General features: G+C 22.7%; 3 protein-coding genes across 3 annotated transcripts; 2 read left to right on the top strand and 1 right to left on the bottom strand. All coding sequences in view use genetic code 6, as the record gives it.

Annotated features, from left to right (window-relative positions):
* Window positions 1-994: 994 nt before the first annotated feature.
* TTHERM_00448600 (hypothetical protein) lies at window positions 995-2,227 on the top strand (the record flags this gene model as incomplete). The annotated part of the gene is made up of 1 exon (XM_001013261.4): window positions 995-2,227. The coding sequence occupies exon 1, from the start codon at window positions 1,100-1,102 to the stop codon at window positions 2,225-2,227; it is 1,128 nt and encodes a 375-aa protein (XP_001013261.4). The 5' UTR covers window positions 995-1,099.
* A 3,587-nt stretch (window positions 2,228-5,814) lies between these two features.
* Window positions 5,815-11,178, top strand: TTHERM_00448590 (hypothetical protein; the record flags this gene model as incomplete). Its single annotated transcript, XM_001013260.2, has 6 exons — window positions 5,815-5,916; window positions 6,022-6,138; window positions 6,240-6,474; window positions 6,534-7,719; window positions 7,771-8,130; window positions 8,280-11,178. The coding sequence occupies exons 1-6, from the start codon at window positions 5,824-5,826 to the stop codon at window positions 11,176-11,178; spliced, it is 4,890 nt and encodes a 1,629-aa protein (XP_001013260.2). The 5' UTR covers window positions 5,815-5,823.
* A 1,508-nt stretch (window positions 11,179-12,686) lies between these two features.
* TTHERM_00448580 (transmembrane protein, putative) lies at window positions 12,687-19,558 on the bottom strand (the record flags this gene model as incomplete). Its single annotated transcript, XM_001013259.3, has 9 exons — window positions 12,687-12,793; window positions 12,875-13,072; window positions 13,133-13,987; window positions 14,087-14,992; window positions 15,071-17,254; window positions 17,445-17,789; window positions 17,843-18,178; window positions 18,240-19,043; window positions 19,363-19,558. The coding sequence occupies 9 exons, from the start codon at window positions 19,556-19,558 to the stop codon at window positions 12,687-12,689; spliced, it is 5,931 nt and encodes a 1,976-aa protein (XP_001013259.2).
* Between the last annotated feature and the right edge of the window lie 802 nt (window positions 19,559-20,360).

Genomic DNA, 20,360 nt, shown 5'->3' with positions numbered 1-20,360 from the left:
AGTTTGAATATTTGTTTTATTTAGAAACAATAGATAGATTGATTCTTTGTTTGTTTACTCAATCAATGATTTACAAAAAGTGATATTTTAACAGATAAATTTTAATAAAAATTTCTGTGGAGAATCCTCTACTAATATTCTTTTAATCCACCAAAGATAACACAAAAGTAATTAAAGGGTTTTTGATCATGGATTAATATTTATTTACTCATCAAATTTCATTAATAATACTAAAATATCATTTAATTCTTTACTAATTTTCATATTTTTTAGTTAAACTAGTATTTTATTTTTTTAATAAATTGTTTTATTTTAAATGCTTTTACTATTTGAATTAGTTATCCTTATATTAATCAACTTGAGGATTAAAAATTTAATATTGGTTTGTTAATTTCATTGAATCTAAATTTTAAATAATTGAAAATCAAATTGAGAATTTCCTAAATAAGAATACTTAAAATATATTTTTAATTGGTCTTGCCCTTGAAAAATTCAAAATAGCTTAAAAGAAAATATTATTTTTTCATAATGCTTGTTAATTAATTATTAAAATTAGAGTTTTAAAAGGAAAGATAAAATTTGAAAAATAAACTATTTTTTCCATAATTTTCCATTGTTTTTATTATTTGAATTCGTTTCAACTTTTATTAATCAACTTGATGATTAGAGATTTAATATTTGTTTGCTAATATTATTGAATCTAAATCTAAAATGAACTAAAATCAAATTGAGAATTTCCTTAATAAAAATACTTTAAATATATTTTTAATTGAGAATTTTCTATTAAAAATTCAAAATAGCTTAAAAAGAAAAATATAATTTTTTTTTATTATGCTTGATAATAATTAAAATTAGAGCATACAAATAGATAAAATTTTAAAAATAAACTATTTTTTTTATGATTTTATATTAATTTGTTAGAAATGTATTTTTCCTACTTAATGAAGAAAAATTTAATATTAATTAATCTTTAAGTATATTGTCTGACCTATATATACATACATACAGATATTAGAATTACATTTTACTAAAACGATAATTTCATTTAAAATATTTAATTAAACAAATAAGGAATAGGTTGAATAATTAAATAGTTGGAATGAACTACCAAAAAAGAGTAAAACCATGCTTAGGCCTGTTTATATTCAATCTTTCTGATATAACGTCTCCTCTGATGGAATTGTCTTATATTATCATAAGCTAAGAATCAAAATAAATTTAGAAAGTATTCTAATTTAAAAACACAATTCCTTTTGGAAATTAAAAACCATTTCTATTTTAGTCCCTATTAAGCATTCAAACTTACTTAAAAGAAAGTAAAATCTAGCATATTCCAGTTTTTTATAACACACTTGCAGTTAGCAATTTTTTATTCCGTTTAAAGGAAGATGAATTTAAAGAATTCAAGAAATTCTGTAAAAATCCTGTTGAATTATTTGATATTATTTTACCAAATCAGCATTTTTCTCAATAGCAATCAAATTTTAATGAACTCTCATATCGCTCAAATGAATTATAGAAAGTATCTTAATTAGATAAAGAAGCATAGCATTATGTAGCTTTAATTCTTTATCTTAATTCTAATAGAATCTATTTTTATGAAAAATGCAGGAAATTTGGTAACAAGGAATCCTAATAAAAATATTAAAAAGCTATTGAATCAATGAAATAAAGAATTCAACAAATAAATTCAAATAAATAAGATAAAAATGTTAAGGATTAAAAAAATGTAAAGAATTAATTTCTTGAAAGTTCTGATGATGAAGAATCATTCAGTGATGATGAGCTTTAAAAAGCTATTAAGTTAAGTTTGATGGAGTGTTAGTAAAATTAAATTAATAACAAAAACTACCAAATTCCGAAACTCAATTAAAATATAGATGAATTTAACCAAATGTAGAACTCAAATTAATTTAATAATTTAGCCAATCAGTAAAATGTCAGAAATAATAATTTTCAATTTCTAAACTTTGATAACAATTACTTAACAGATTAAATGACATCGTTTACTAATCAGCAAAGAAAATAAGAATTTTAATTCAAAGAAGGCTAAGAAGAAAGAAGAAAAAAATTTGAAGAGATTTAAAAAAAATAATTAGATCTCTTTCTCAAATCAGAAAGTGCCTTGTATAAAGAATTTATCAAAAAATAAACTGAAGAATTTGAATCATTTTAATAAAACATTAAATAGCTGTAATAGAATTTAAATAATTAATTAAAATTTTGAAGCTCTTCTAAAAATATAAAATTAATTTTTATTTACTTCTATTTAAATATATAAAATATATATTTTAATAAACAATATATGCTATAATTAAATTTTTTATTTATTTGAATTTTTAAGATTATAAATAATCACAAAATATCAATCAAATATGTTGTTCATTTCAGTGAATATTTATTTTTTAAAATATAAATAAATGATTAGTTGTTGGTTAAACTTGAAATTACAAAAGATGTCTAAATTAATTATAAATAATTTTCAAAACCAAAATTAAAATTTAGTTTATTCTAAAATGAAATTGTTATATAGTGAGATGCAATTTTGATTCATAATAAGCAAAATTTAATGTTTTTATTTCATTAAGATAATTAGTCTAAGAAAGTCTTTTAGAAAAATAATAAAAAGAAACAAACAAAATTAAAAAAAGTAGCATTGTATTGTTCATAAATTAAAAAAAAATAATATTCATTAATCATATTTGCACTTAATAGGAAACAAAAAAATAATTTAATACAATTTTTAGATCATTAAAGATAAAAATTGTATATTTTCTATTCAGTCCCATCCATAAACCTACTCTTACTTGTTTCTCATTTATGTCAAAAATCCCGTAAAATTTGAATACAATATTATGATTAATTGAAGTTAGCAAAATAGATAAATGAAATTTTAAAGCAATCTAAATTGTTGATCCAAATTGCAATCAACACATCTGCTAGAAAAACTAAATATAAAATGAATTAATATCAAGTTTATAATTTCCTAAATAAGAATAATTTAAATTTATTTATAATTGAGTCTTGTCCTTTAAAAATTTCCTAAATAGATTTTTTTAAAAATATTAATTTCTTTATATTGCTAGTTTATGATTAAAATTAAAGTTTCAAAAGGAAAAAATATGATTTGAAAATTAAACTATTTTATCCATGATTTTATATCAATTTTTTAGAAGTGATTTTTTTCCACTTAATAAAAATAAATTAAAAATTTATCAATCTTTATGTCTATTCTCTGATCTATAAAAAAAGAGATTTAAATAGACATTTTATTTTTATAATTTTATAATTAACTTTAAATGTATTTTTAATATGTCCTTAAAAAATAAGTTAATGGTTAAAAGAAAAATATTATTTTCATTATATAGCTAGTTTATGATTAAAATTAGTGTTTCAAAAGGAAAAAATATTATTTGAAAATTAAACTATTTTATCCATGATTTTATATCAATTTTTTAGAAGTGATTTTTGCCTTAATAAAAATAAATTAAAAATTTATCTATCTTTTTCTCTATTCTCTGATCTATAAATAAAGAGATATAAGTAGACATTTGATTTTTATAATTTTATAATTAGCTTTAAATTTATTTTTAATTAAGTCTAGTCTTTAAAAAATGTGTAAATGGCTAAAAGAAAAATATTATTTTCATTATATTGCTAGTTTATGATTAAAATTTGAGTTTCAAAGAGGAAAAACATAATTTTGAAAATTAAACTATTTTATCTATGATTTTATTTGTTAGAAGTATTTTTTTCCCCACTTAATAAAAGAAATTAAATATTTATTAATCTTTAAATCTATTTTCTGATCTATAAATATAAAGATTTATATAGATGATATTAAATTTTTATAATATTAAAACTATCATTTAAATAGAAATACTTAAAAAAAAAAGAAATACCAAATAACTCAGTTATTAGTAATGGAATCACTAAATAAATAATAACCATGCTTAGGCCTGATTATATCAAATATTTCTGATATTTCGTCTCCTCTGATGGAATTCTCTTATATTGTTATAAACTAAGATTCAAAATAAATTTAGAATGTATTCTAATTTAAAAACGGAGTTCCTAATGGAAATTAAAAATCATTTCTACTTTAATCCCTAAAGACCATTCAAGCTTATTTAAAAGAAACCACAATCTAGCATGTCCCAGTGTTTTATACCACGCTAGCAGTTAGCAATTTTTTATTCTGCTTAAAGGACGATGAACTTATAGAATTTAAGAAATTCTGTAAAAATCCTGTTGAATTATTTGATTTTCTTTAGCCAAATCAGATTTTTCCTAAAAACTAATTCAAATTTAATGTGCTATATCTTCAAAATGAATTATAAAAAGTATCTTAACTAGACAAAGAAGCTTAGCATTATATAGCTTTTATTCTTTCTCTTAATTCTAATGGAATTTATTTTTAGGAAAATTGCAGGAAATTTGGTAACAAGGACAAGGAAATCAGAAAAAAGTATTTAAAAACTGTTGAATAAATGAAATAAAGAATTTAACAAATAAATTCAAATAAATAAGTTAAAAATACCAAGGACAAGGATTAAAATAATTTTAAAAATTAATCACTCAAAAGTTCATATTATTAAGAATAATTAAGTGATGAAGAACTTTAAAAAGCTAGTAGACTAAATTAGAAGGAATATTAATAAAATTAAATTAATAACAAAAGCAACGAAATTCTAAATTTCAATTAAAATATAGATGAATTGCGCCAAATGTAGAGCTCAAGTATATTTAATAATATTGCTAATCCATTAAATACCAGTATTAACCAATTCCAGCTTCTAAACTTTAATAATAATTGCTTAACAAATTAAATGGCATCATTTACTAATCAGTAATAATAATTTTAATTCAAAGAAGGCTAAGAAGAAAGAAGAAAAAATCTTAAAGAGATTTAATAATAATAATAATAATTAGATCACTTTCAGAACTCAGCAAATTTATTGTTTTAAGAATTTATCAAAAATCTAACTTAATAATATGAATAATTTCTACAAAATATTATATAGCTATAAATGAACTCAAATAATTAATAAAATTTTTGAAGCTCTTCTAAAAAAAAAAATTAATATAAAAATAAATAATTAAATATTTTTTATTTATTTTTATGTATATTTTTTATATATTTTAATCAACTGCATGCACCTTAAATACATTTTTTTATTTTATTTGGATTTTTAAGATTGTAAATTGGAAAATAATTTTTAAAAATTTAAGATTCCTAATAATTTTATGTAGATTATTTATTTATATAAAATAAATTAAATTTTATGAATTCAACTATTTTAATTTATTTTTAAATTTAGTTATATTTTTTATTTGTTTATAAATTATATTTTTAGCAAAAAAAATTGTTTTTTAACATTTCAAAACTTTATCAATTTTAAAAAGTGAATTCTCTCTTTTAGAAATATGTAAAAAAAAAAAATTTAATTATTAATAATTGAGAGTTTTTTAAAAGCATAGATTTTCATCCATTGGTAAGCTAAAAAATAATAGATTACAAAATTTGTTAAGATTTATTTGAAAATGTAAACAATCTTAATACATGGTAAATGATGCTAATAACAAATATAAATATTAAGTGTGATTATTATTAAAATCTAAAGAGATAAAATTTAATGATTTATGTATATATATGATCATAGTGGCTTATAAATATTTTGAAAATAAATAATTGATAAATTTATTTAATTCTTTTGTTTATTTGTTTTGTTTTTTTTGCTTAAGAGAGTACCAGTAAATATCAAAATATAGCTTAACAAAAATAATTAATTAATTAATTATTTATTAATTTAGTAATTAAAGATGAATCTCCTCCTTTTTGACTACAACAAAGCATTTCTACAAGTTTATGATACCTTTGAAGAGATTTTAAAGACTCATATCATTACTGATAATGTAATTAGTTGATGATGTCTCTTATTCTTAAATTTATGCTTATCTTATTCGCTTAAAAAGTTCTCATGCATCTTAAATAATAAACTTCTTTTTAACATAAATAAGGTTAGACCAATAGATTAAGTCAATTTGATAGGCCATTTAAATGAATCATTCAGAGAATTTTATTTGTAAAATGTTTACTCAAACTATACTGAGTTTCTTATTGCTTATCTCGCTATGGTATTTAAGATTATATTCATAATTAATGCATATTTTGACAAATTGATTTTTAACGGATATATTTTACAAATATTTAACAAATATAAAAATTTATAAAAAAGATCAGGTCTAGGCCCAGTAAGCAAATTCTCATCAAAGTCTGTTCAGATTTTATCTTAAATTGGCAAAAATAAGTTAAAAAATGCTGTGACTTGTAAATCTTTTTGTACATTATCTACAATAGCAAGGACTCTAAGAAATTGTTTGAAATTTATTATTATATAAGAAAAACTCTTTTTAGCTATCAAACTGAATTATACAGAAATAATCCTTTAGATATGCTTTAATACGATTTTGGTATTCTTGTTCTTACGAAAATGAATAATTGATTATATTTTAATTTTAAATAAAAAAAGAGGAGGCAAATAGACTTTTTAAGTCTTTATTTAGCTCAGAGCTATGCAAAGCGATATGTTCTAGATTTGTTATGTTGATTTAAAAGCATCAAAAAACAGTTTACAAGGGCAATGTTATGAAAGGTAATTTTATAGCAGAGTTTGTCTTGCATGAATACTTGGAATTAAAAGAAAAGTAACCTGAATTAATGAAAGAGGTTATCATTCATAATAGAATGCTTGTAAAAGAATAAAATAAGTATGAATTTAGGAAAAGATTTAAAATAAATGAAAGTATTATTGACTACAGTCCTTAGCAAACAGGCAAAAATTAAGGAAACAAAAAATTTGTTTTAGATTTGTCTATATTAAACTAGCAAAAGCTTGGTGTAGAAACCTAGATTCAGAGTTAGAATTAATTTGCAAATAATAGTAATTGCAATGGATAAGAATGTGAACATTAAAAACAAATAGAAATTCTTTTGCAGAGAGAATCTTAGCTCGTTAGCTAAAATGGAGAGCTAAAATAGTCAAATTAAAAAATTTAGAAGCAACTCCTTGAGTCTATGGTTGAAGTAGAATAAATGAAGTCTAAATTTGAGTAGATGAAAAACTTAACAGAAAATTTGATTTAAAAGCAAGCATTGTCAGTTGATAATTAGCAAGCTTAAGAATCATAGATAATACAGCAGTAAGTGAATAATCTTTCAAAAGAATTTGATGAAATTCAGGTTTCAGTCAAGAAGAAAATTTAAGATTAAGCTGAAGCAAAAGCTTCTTAAAAATAACAATTTAAAAAATTAAAGCTAAATAATAGTAATTTAGAGTAAAATTTTGATTTAGAGGTAAACAATGTTGATAATGTAAAAGATAATTTTTAGGATAAAAATATTATTGAAGTAGATAGTGATAAAGGTTAAAAAAATATCAAATAAGCAATCAAACAAAGCGAGTTTATTTAAAATAATAATTAAGAAGAGACAAATGGAGCTATCAAGTCAATATAATTATTTTAGAATAAAAAAAACATTTAAAAAGTTGAATTAGAAAAAGATTAAAACTAAAAAAATGATTAATTAGCTCATTAAGCAGCTCCTTAAACATTCAAATAAAACTAAAATAGCTTTTTAAAACTAAGCTAAGTGAGCAGTGATGAATCTTTTATTAAAATAAAGCAAACTGAATCTACTTTAACTGTAAATAACATGTAATTAATTTGTTTTATTATACAATTTTGAATCATTCAAAAAATATTTAGCATAAAATATAAACCTGAAGAAAATTCAGCTTGCAAAGAAGGAACATAAAACGAAGGATATATTAAGGAGTCTATAGTTTATAAATAAGCAGAAAACAGATTTAATAACAATATCTAATTTATTTAAGGATAAAAACCTAGCGAAGAATCAACTAAAAATTAGCCATAATCATTAAATTACTAAATAAAAATGAATAACGAATAAAATAAAATAATTGAAAATCCTTCGTTAGAAATGAGTGAATCCCCACATTTTAAATTTGGTGATAAAACAAATAATAAATAGTAGTAGAATGATTTCAATGAAAATTCAAAAAAAGCCTAAACATTGGCTGATTCAAGTTCAATATCTTCTTCTATGTAAATTTTTGTATTTTTTTAAATTGATGTAATATTTAATAAAAATTTATTTTAAAAAAATAAAATTAATAAAAATTGATAAATTCAATTAATAGAAATTTAAATAAGAAAGAAAGAAATAATATTTTATTTTTTAATTTAAAAAAAAGTGAAGATATTTACATAAATTAAATGGATTAGTCTGTGGTTAATTAGAATAAAGATAAAGAAATCTAACAAAATAATCCTGTGAAATAGCTTAATTTATTTTAAAGAGGGAATAATAATAATAATTCAAAAAGTTCTTAAATTTAACAGGAAGCTTTGACAGAAAACTCTTTGGTCTCTAACAATAAATCTTATGATATAAATTAGCTTAATCAAGTGGAAAATAATAATAATAATTATGATAAAAAAATTGATAAAATTAATGAATAAAAAAATAATATTTAAACTTAAAATTAGCCAAACATAAATTCTTAAAATTAATAAAAATAAATATCAAATCAAAGAAAATCTTTATAAAAAAATTAAGAATCAGCTTAGGTTTAATAATAATTTGAAGTTTAAAATGATTAGTCGATTTCTAGGAATCCTTAAGATAAGAATTATTAATAGGAATCAAGGTCTTCATCATTGAATAGCAAAGTTTAATAAGATTCTAACTAATAAAACTGGACTTAAAAATAGCCTTAGTAAAGTTCTTTAGATAATAATTAAACCAAAACAGATCAAAATTAGAATACTCAAAGCATTTACTCTTCTAGACAGCCTCCATAAAATTAAAAAAATCAAGACTAGCAATTTCAAAACTAAAAAATGTAACAAGATTAAAAAGAAAAGTTTAGCTTTCCTACTTTTGATGAGGATAATAAATATTAATTTTCAGTAAACACTAAAAACACCTAAATAAGCAACAGAAATTATAGTCCATCATTTAATTCAGATCATTTTCATGTTTAATCTGTAGGAAATTCAAACGATTAGAATTAATAACCTAAGAATTCATCGAATAATTTCAATAGCATAAAATAGTATCCTCTTTTTGATATTTCATAAAATATGAGATCTAACTCATCAAATGATAGTTAAAATCACTAATCTATAAAGAGCTCTAGTTTTAACGAAGATATAGGCAGACAAGGAAGCCAAAATAATTCTAAATATTCTGATAATAATACTATAATTAATTAATCTTAATAAAACAAGTCTAGAGGTTCGTAATAAACTGAAAAGATATCGAACTAATTAAATGAAATTTAATTCACTTAAAGCAGCTCGAACTCTTAAAGCCAAATAAGCTATGCTAAATCAAAAGAGAGTTTATAAGGAAATTTTATGGATAACGTCAAAAATCAATAATAAAATTATAATATCTAAAAAGATCAAACAAATCAATCATAATATGAGATTCTACCTATTCCTTCACAATTTTTATAAAATAAATAATAGCAATAGGCTGATCAGCAATATAAGAATAGTGGTCACTAAAAAAAAATGTCGTAAATTGATGATCAAGTAAAATTATATGATGCTAATATGATAAATAAAAGCCAATAATAAAACCATAAACGCAGTGGAAGTGCTAATCTACCTAGTTAAATTAACAATCAATAATAATTAAACCAAATTCAGTATAAATAGAACAATGTAGATTCTCAAAGCAGATAAGCAAAGGATTCTTTTAAGTTAGAAAACGTAGGTCAATAATTCACGTTCGATATTCCAGAAGAAGAAGAAATTGCGGATGAAAATTCAGAATCAAGTGCTTATCAAAGTAAAGAAAAATAAGAAAACTTAAATAGAAACTCTAAAAACATTTCTCCTCATTTAAATTAATCTTCATAAATTATTAACAATATACAAAAATCTCCTCCAGCAAAAAAGCAGATATCCCCAGAATCTAGCTAAAGACAGAATTCATAATACACTTAAAGATATTCAATACAAGTTTATCCTCAAAATTAAAATACTTTAAATGATAAAAATAGCATTAAAAATTAATAAAATGAAGCTTTTGTTTAATAAAAAAGTAATTATATTGAGAGAACTCCTGAAAATTTAAATAAAATAAGAGATTTGTAATCAAGCAGCTAAAAATCTGATATTTAATCCAGCCATTCGCCTTACAGAAAGAGTATGTATGCTAATTTTCCAACCAATTAGCTAAGCAGCGGATTTAAATCAAGTATTACTAACACAAATTCTAATTAGATCCTCTAATATTCTGCTACTAGTAATCATTCAAATAAACAAAACATCTCAAGATTTGATTGCGGTGAAGATGCATTTGTAAATTAATAGATAGAAAATTAAAATAATATTTCTTCTTATAACCCATTGAGCAATAATCAATAAGCAAATCAATAATAAAAAAATGCAGCAACACCTTCTAGAAATTCTCAACAAATCTAAAATTATAATTAGACTAATCAAAATGGCCAAAGAAATTCTATGCTTAACTCCTAAAACAATCGCTCTGTATTGACTTAAAAAAATGAAAGAAATTCTATTTTAGATAATTCTTAACTTTCAGATAATAAGTCTAGATAAAGCTACATTATCACAGTGTAAGATAGTATAAATGAAATTAATAATTCTAGAGATAATTTTAAGGGAAATACTCCTAGTTAAAAGCTAACAAATATTTTATAAGATATAGATTCACCTATGGTAGCAAATCTAAATAATAATATAATAGGAAACTATTAATTAAATGATTAACCAACATTTGAAGGAGCACTAAGCAAGTATGGCTAGCTAAAATAAAATAAACTATCTTAGCAAAACTAATAAAATTAAGTTGAAAACAAAAGTTTTGATTAATAGAGTGAATAAGATGATGTTGAAAGATAGAGTGACATTTGGTTAAGAGACTCTGTTATTTAAAACGAAGAAGAATAGAGTTATTTAAATAAACGAGATAGTAAGTCCTAGTAAGCTTTTGGTCCTTTTAAAATGACAATGAGCACAGAGTAATCTTAAGACTTAAGATAATCGATACCAAAACCAATTTTTTATGGTGTGCCAATTTAATTTTCTCAAACTGAGTTATTAAGAAAAAATTGAAATTTTAATTTAATAATTTTTTAGAGAGAAGAAGTATTTATTCTTTGTAAACATGTAAATAATATAAAAAAAAATCTAATTTAGAATTATTTTGTATTTTTAGCTAGTTAGTTAAAAAGCTTGCAATGTTACAGTCTATATATAATATATCAATCACTAAATAAACATTTTCTAGTATTTTTCTTAAAATTAAAATATAAAATCTCTGTATTTCTTTGAAATAGTTTTGAAGTTATCTCATTTGTAATTAAATTTATTTTTATTTTTATATTAAGTGAAATAATTAATTCAATAAAAAAATTAGTATATTTTTAAAAAAAATAATTTTAAATTAAAATTAATAATTTAAAAAATAAAATATTCATTTTGTTAATAGCAAAAATACCAACAAAAAAAATAAATATGTTTGAATCAAAACAAAACAATGAATATTTTTATTTATTTATTTGTCTGTCTATGCATTTTTAATAATTTATCAATTTCTAAAATTTTATAAAAAAAAGAATAATAAATAATTCATTTTAATTTAATGAAAATTATACTTTACAAAAAATAAGAGTAAATCTTTAACTATTTAGATCTATCTCAACTTTCGCTTTTCTTAAGTAAAAAATTTTGGTATAATCTAAATAAAAAAATTATTAAAAAAACTAATATTTTCAATTATACAATTTTTATTAGTTTCGATAGAAAGAATTTATATTTATTTTAAAAAAATATCTTTTAAAATTATATTGTTATAATTAATTAATAATTAAAAAATCGCTTTGAAATAAGCTGAATTAAAGAAAAAAAATAGGAGTAAACTAAAACCTATTTATAACTCTGGTAAAAATCAATTATATCATTTTATAAATAGAATAATGAATAGAATAACTATTTCTGTAGAAGGAAATATATATTTATATATATTTTGTAGGATAGTAAATATTATTTTATAAGTTAAAAAAAAAATTATTTAGAAGAAAATCCCCCTGAAAAAAGTAAATTGGTGGAAAAAAAAATTAAAGTAAAAATTAAAATTAAAAGAGTGGGTGAGTGAGTGAGGTGGTAAATAAAATAAATTGATAGAAATAAATTATATTTTATTATTGATTAGAATTACAAGTAAATTTTTATTATCTGTCTCACTAAAATTATTTTATTTTACTAATAAATGAAAAAATAATTAATTAAGTTGAATGAAGTAAAATTAATTAATAACAAGAAAGAATAAAATATAATTTATAATACAAATATTAGGTAGAGTTAAAAGATATTAATGAATAACTTTTATATAGTATATATTTTATAGCTTTTATTAAAAATAAATAATTTGAGAATTACTTATCAATAAATAAATAAATAAATAAATGAATTTTGGTTGTTAGTTAATTATCTTTAAAATTAAACTAAATTAAATTTATTTATCTATAAAATAATTAATAATTAATTAGGAAAAATCATTCATTTTGTTTTATTTTTTTTTGAGCAATTTAATATTTAACTTATTTTGCTTCGTCTGTCTATCATATTTTACAATGTCTTTAATTTAACAGAGATAGATTATTTATGAATTTTGGTTGGTTAGGATTGAAAATTGAATTAGGAAGATTCACTGATGGCCCATTTTCGTCTTATTTTTTAATAAATAATTAAATAAACATATTCATTAATTAAAAATGGATTTTAAATAAATTATTTTATATTATCTTACCTATTATAGTAGAAACGGAAATAGATTCATCAAAGTTTTTATCTTCTTCCTGCATATCTTCTTCTGAAGAGTTTTCTTCTTTATTTCTACCCGCACTGAATGTATATTTATTTTTTTTCATCATTCCATCCATATACTTTTCTTAAAATTTATCGTCGTCTACTGTTTCATTCATAATGTTTTCTTCACCATATTAATCTAATAAGAGATAAATAATAAATTCAAGTTTTTTTATTAACAAATAAAGTAATTTTTTACAGTGAGTTGAGAAGAAAGAGTTATATGAGCCAGTTTCAAACTGGTTGATTTTCATTTTATATTATATTTCATCTCTAAAGCGATTAGAGTTGAGTAAACTTCTTAAATTAGAGTAGTTAGATGGCCTAGAATTATAAGTCAGCAGTGAAGAAGGCTTTTTGTTATTATCATTTTAATAGAATTTTTCAAGAGCTTTCTTATACTAAAGGGTAATTAGTGCTTCATCGAAATGCGTTTAGCCTATTTAAGATGGCTTAAATAGCAAGAAAGTAAAAAATTAATGGATAATTTAAATGATTTGTTTGCATATGGCATACATAATAACAGATTCTGTAATAGAAGTCTTTTTAATATCTTTGTCAACCATCACAGCATAAAGCAAATAGAGGACAAACAATGGTAGACTTTCGAAGATAAGCTAAAAACCATGGAATAATGTTTTATAGTTTATGCTTATTTTTGAAGACAGTTTTATCGAATCAGAAGGACTAAATTTATTCATAAAGTTTTCTGTCACATAAAATCCTTATCCCAAAAATAGTCTCCAATAATTTTAAAGTTGATTGCTCATTTCTTCTTTTCCATTAATTTTTTTCCATCTAAATAAGCCTTAGAGGAATAAAATAACTGTTTTTAAAATTTTAATCAAAGCTATAACCAAAGCTATGCCCATCAAAGACTCATACCCATGATCCTTAAACAACCCAATCAAAACTGAGTCTGTGTAGCCATCAAAGCGCCCAATAAGACCTAAAATCATAAACAAAATTTCTCTTTTATTTAAAAAACTTTTCCAATATGCAGAGTATAATTCATCAGTCTGAAGTAGTAAATTACTTTTTAATCTTTCTCGGCCTATTCAAATAAATAAAAATGAATGCATTTTTTCAAATATTTATTTAACAATTAATTAAATCATTTCTTTTTTATTTTTAAATAAAATAATTTATTTACAGACAGCTATGAGTTCGATAATTTAAACAAATAAAGCAAAAGAGCAAATAAAAATAAGCCAAATTTTGTTTGTTCTATCATCATTAACACTAAGATCTTCGTTCAAATATAAAGGTAGAGGTATCCAAGAAGTTAAAAATTAGAAAATATGGAGGATAAGGATAATAACTATATGATAAGGTATTGACCTCCTTTCAAGGACTCCATTAAGATGTTGATTGAGCTAAAACTTCGTGGGAATTAAGTATTTTGTGCTTATAACTCTAGCATAGAGTCTTTAGATGAATCCTAATTGTCTTTAAATATCGCTAAACTTATAGGCAATCCAAGAGAGGATTCCTTCATCAACTAAGCTCTAATTTTAAAATGATTTGCTATTGTTCTGCACATAAAGCGTCTTAAGTTTTGAATTATCAAATCTTATATCAAACAGATGAAGGAAAAGATAAATCTTCCCTATTGAAGTTATAAAAGGATTATTACTTAAATCTATGTATTCCAAAAACTCATATTCATAGAATTTTTTAGCCAGGTTTATGCAGAATTAGTCGCAGATGTAAGAATCTGTAATTGACAATTTTTTCAAATAGCTAGGTATCATGTTTGGAATGAAGTTAAAATGTTTAAAAACATTTTAGTAAGATAATAAAATTAATTCTCCTAGTTTATTATCAACTTATACCCATTCATTTGAGATAAACAGGTGAGGCATCTTTTTGAGCACATCCTTTAAGTGTTCATTACCTTTAAATGAAATATCCATCTTGTTGACAAATAAAAATTGCAGTTTATTTCTATCAGTGCCTTTTCTTTTTTTCATTTCTTTATTCAAAAATTCACAAAACAAATCACCATCTGAGTTTTCGCTGATGTCTAAACATTTGAGACCTCTTCCTTCGAAAAGACCTTTAAATAAGAATGAATAAATTAAAAATTTCCCATAAATTTAAATATCAAATTTTTTATTTATTTATTTTTCTTTACCTTCACAAATTGCCAAGTGTGCAGTTGCTGTCAATCTGCAGTATTTCAAGTTAAGTTCTTAAAGACAAGAAGTCTATGAAGAAAGTAGCTTTTTTAGATGAGATGGATTCTCGTTTATGATCGGGTTACTTGGTATGTTTAATGATTTCACTTAGCAGTCAGGCGAGCAAAGAGTATCTACTAATATAGCTAAATGATCTTCTGTTAGACCACAGGCAGAGAGATCTAAATGCCTAAGCGAATTACGAGCGCAGCTTTTTTACATGAAAATTTCAAACGCATCAATACAAATGAAGTAATCTGAATAAATTCTTTTCTTGATTTCTTTTAAATCATCATGAATTCTTGTTTTCTTTATTTCTGTCTTAGATTAATAGTCCTCTATTGCATTTAAATCTTTATCTTAAGCGGTTGGTCTTTTATTGGGATTTTAAGTGTTAACATTGGTGTAATCCATATTTTTATTCACTCCTTAATTCTCTAATTCAAAAAAGTCTTTGTTATTTCTTTGCATTTTGTTCACATTATTATTGTTGCTATACTGATCAATAAAATTTTCTTCCTCATCACTATATTTCTTGGCTTTTTAAAATTTACTGTTTTCAATTCCATTCTTTTTGTTATTAGCATTTTAAGGCATTGCAGAAGTCTTTTTTCTTTAGGGAGCATGGGGATTTTAATTTCTGTGAAATGATAAATTTAAGAATTTTAACTTTACTGATTTTTATATGAGAATGCCAAGTTATTCCATGACTGGTTTAGTGAATGAGTTATTAGCTAAATCGATTAATTTTAGAGAAGGACTTTAACATAAGCACTTGAACAATTACTCAAACATATTTTGAGTAATTTGCATTCTTTCAAAAATAAAGTTTCTAATAGTTTTATTTTTATCAAAGCTTCGTAAAATACAATCAAATTATGCTTAAGTAAATGAGTTTTAGCTTAGATCAATCAGCTTAAGATTGTTTGACGTGGTTATGAGAAGTTAAAGTTGAGTGCAAAATTTATCATCAAAAATCAATTTACGGAGCTTTAATATTTCCAAAGATTTACATTTTATCAATATCGTAATTAACTCTGGCAATATTTTTATAGGCACAATAAGATTTTATGCATGGAATACCTTTAAAGTTTAGTGAGGTACAATAGCAGCAATTGAAGAGCAGAAGCTACTGAATGAAGTCTGATCGAAAATATCTCTGTTAAGTAAAATTTATTATAGCAAGCGGACATTTCCTCCAAAAAGATGTTTAAAGCTTTGTTGATTCCTAAAAGTTTGGTGACAAAGACTGATAGAATCCATTTAAGAGTCACAGAGGAGATTTTAAGCAACAAAATTTGCCTTACCAAAATCTAAATTATTTGACAAATTTAATTCTTTAATAATTTCTCCTTCTCCCAAAATCTATCCAAGTACTCTCAGATCGTCAGCTCTCAATCTAAGACTTGATAAATTTAAACATTTGACCCTTAGTCTAAGAAGAGAGTTCATTTAATTTTCAGACATGCTACTTTTCAGGATTTTCTTGTATTCTCTTAAAAACTCTTTCTTTTTTTCCTCAAGCTAGCGAGCAAAAGCCTCTTCGTTTTTGGGAAAGAGTAAATCGCTGTTATTCCCAATAAAATTTTGAACTCCATTTCCGTTAACGTTCAATATGAGATTTAAATTAGATAAATTACTTATATTTGTTGCTGAATTAATTTAGTAGTTATTGTTTAATGCATTCAAATTGCTAGTTCCGTTATTGTTATTATTATTATTTAATGCAAATGCTGAAATGTTTTAGTTGTTTGACTTTGCTGATTAATTACTTACATTCTGTGTCATTTGTTTCCTCAGTTTTTAAATGTAGTGGTTTTTAAAGAATAACTCCCACTAATCTTCCAGATTAAGTGTTAAAAGATTCTCTAAAGAAATCAAGTTATTAGAAAGTGTAAGTGTTTTCAAGCTTTTACTTTTAATTATCATTCTCTGCATATGATATCTGTGCTTTTGAGTAATTCTGTTATTGCTCAAATCTAAATTTTCTAAATTAGTGCATTTACCTAATCCTGGCAGAAGTATTGTTAAAGTCTAAAACTACATAGTGAGCTTATTTTTAGACAAATTAATGTATTGCAGTTTATTGTTTAGCTTTAAATTTTAAGAAAAGTATTCCACTGATTTCAACTCTAATGCACCTATTTAAATAAAAACAATTATTTATTGCAACGACAGCATAGAAAATAAGAAATAAATTATCAATGATTCATTTAAATTTATTGCTGATTGATCAAATTTGAAATAAAAAGAGATAAAAATCAAATAAATTCAACTTTTAAAATAATTAAACTTATTTTATGTTTTTATTTTTTATGTAAAAATTTTTACCTATGTTCAATCCTCTAAGATTGATATGGCGTAGGAAATCACTCTTTTTAATAAAATTGCTAAGATTTATCAAATCTTAATCATGGAAAGGTGAACATCCTTTTAGATTAAGGATTTCAATATTATTAAATCTATTTTACAGTGAAGAAACAACAGAACAAGAAATATGTTCATTTCCTGAGAAATCTAATTCTTTTAATGCTTCGCAATTTAAAGCAAATTTAGATTCATGCAATCCTTCTCCTTTTGTGTCATTATTCAAATCGCAAAAACTGAGCTTCTTCAGTTTGCATTATTTCATTAATTTTAGAAAGACAAAAACTATGCTGTAATGAATTTGGTTTCCTTTTTTTAAATTCTAATAAATATTTAATGCTTTTTTTAAATGATGAATATACCTGTGATGTCTAAATGCTCTAATTATAACGCATCATAATTTACAATCATACAAATTACACTCTCTCCATCTAGCTAATTATACGCTATAGAAAGATGCTTTAAAGTTTAATTGTCTCTGAGGGAATAAATAATATCATTAAAACCTTCTGATTCTATTTAGTTTCTATCTAAATACAAATGAGTCCATTTTGGATTTGGTATTTGCCTAAGCTTCTTTGCTATCTTGTTAGCTCCTTTAAACTTAATTTAGTTGCAGCTGAGATCTAAGTGAGTCAAATTTGTGAACATGTCATCAGGAATTGATTCAATTAAATTTCCACTCAGCTTTAGAATTTCTATTTCATAAAAATAATTTTAAACTTAAATTTAGTCTAATTTCATTATTTAATTATTCACCTAAATGCTAGTTTAATTTCTTATTAAAAAGACTATTTATGCTTTTCAGTCTATTGTGAGAAAGGTCTATGCTCTAACAGCACGGTATTTTCTCTAGAAGTCTGCCTACTTCTTTATCACTACTTATATTGTTACCAGAAATATTGAGAGATTTGATATTTGAAACACCCCAAGAGCTTATGTTGCTTGTTAATGTGTTCAATCCTTTCTCTCCAAACCTATTAAAGGATATGTTCAGTTCTTATATTGATTTATTTTTAGAAAGTGCTTTGGCAAGAGCAAGAAGTGCAATAGGTGGGAAATTCATTAAAGACAAATTAATAGAAGTCAATTGGTTTGTATAAGACAAAGATGAACAAAGAAGTGATAATGACATGCAATCAATATTGCAATGACTGATATCCAAAACTTTTAACTAATTTTTCTAATTTTACTTATGCAGAATAAGCTAAATTAGGTCTTGAACCGCCTCCATATCGAAGTTCTAATTATTCGATAAATTTAAAACTTATAAACTTTTATTGCTAACTAATCTCTTAAACAGATAAGAAAGCATAAAACTACTAAGAGTACTTCCAGACAAATTAAGTTCCTTAATACTTCTATTTACAGTCATTGCTTATGCTATTTCAATAAGTAAATATGGATGAATGTCTGTACCTGATAAGTTTAATTTTTCTAAATGCTTTGTCCTTTTAATACCCTAAGCAAAGACCCCAAAATACTCTAATGTTTCCTCCTTATCTAATTAATCATCAGATCTTAACTGCATTCCCTTCTGATTGAAAATAGGCTTGAAATTCTCTAAATAATTACAAAAAACCAATCAATACATCAATATTTTTAAGTAACATTTAAATGCTATAAATAACTATCTATGCTCAATAGTATATTAATAATATTTCTTTTATGAGCTATTTGCTAATAATCTCTAAACACTACTGCTATTTGCTAATATTTAATATTGTATGTTGCTGAAAAATATGACATTCATTCAAATTGTTTTGTTTGAAATATTTTTTTCTATTTTACAGCTTCAAAATATTAAAAGTAATCTGTGAAATTATATGGGAGTATATTTGTAAATAATATGAAAAATCTATGCTCCAAATTTTAAAGTTACCTCTCCAATAAAGCAGCATCCATTAAAACAAAAATTTAAAGGACAATGGCGTTTTATCTTCATTATTGTTTGGTGAAGAAAAGTTGCGAGGGTTTTTTTTTTTGATAAATTTTTCTGGACTTCTCCTAATGCCATCTTAATCTTCAATCAACTGAGAATCATCGCTATCACGTGACTTTTCTTTTAAGTAATCCATACTCTAAAATAAATTTGATATGTTTGTAGGTACAGCTCCCGCTTTCTTTTATTCAGCAGGCTTATTCGATTAAGGAATCGTTTCCAAATGAGTCTAAAATAAATAAATGAATGAATGACTTGCTTAAATTGTTTATATTAACTTATTAGTCAATTAATAACAACTACTCTGTACTTCTTAAATTTAATTAATTAATTACCTTGCTTTCTTGATTAATTTGCTAAATAAATAAAATAAGTTTATTAAATCCCCTACCTACTGATTAATAGATAGATTTCTTTGCAAATATTCAATATTAATTATAACTATCTCACTCAGCCTATTATTTACCAATATTTTCATAAGAAATCAATGTAGAATTCATTCTTTTCGACAACGATTACCATATTCATTAAATTTAAATTATCATTCAATAATTATTAACTTATTGACACATCAAAAAAAACAATGAAATTTACTTTTTGAATTAATTTAAAGAGATTAATAGTCTGTTTCTAAGTATTTTTTTAATAAGAAAAATGTATAAAACTTAATCGACTTAATAAGTATTTATTTACTTACTTTTTACCAATGTATTTATTATAAAATACTTGATAACTTCTACTATATTTAAATGTAATAGTAAAATTTAATAAAACATATTTATTTATCGTATTTTTTCAAATAAGTTAATCAATATTTCTAAAATAAAATTTTATAAATTAAAAATCATTTAATTTATTTTTTATTTAAACAAATAAAAAAATGTTTTTCTTTTAAAATTCATAATAAATATTAATAAATAAAAGAGCAAATGATATTT

This window comes from Tetrahymena thermophila (assembly GCF_000189635.1).
Source record: "Tetrahymena thermophila SB210 genomic scaffold scf_8254686, whole genome shotgun sequence".
NCBI lineage: Eukaryota > Ciliophora > Oligohymenophorea > Hymenostomatida > Tetrahymenidae > Tetrahymena > Tetrahymena thermophila.
This window is presented reverse-complemented; position numbering and strand designations above follow the sequence as displayed.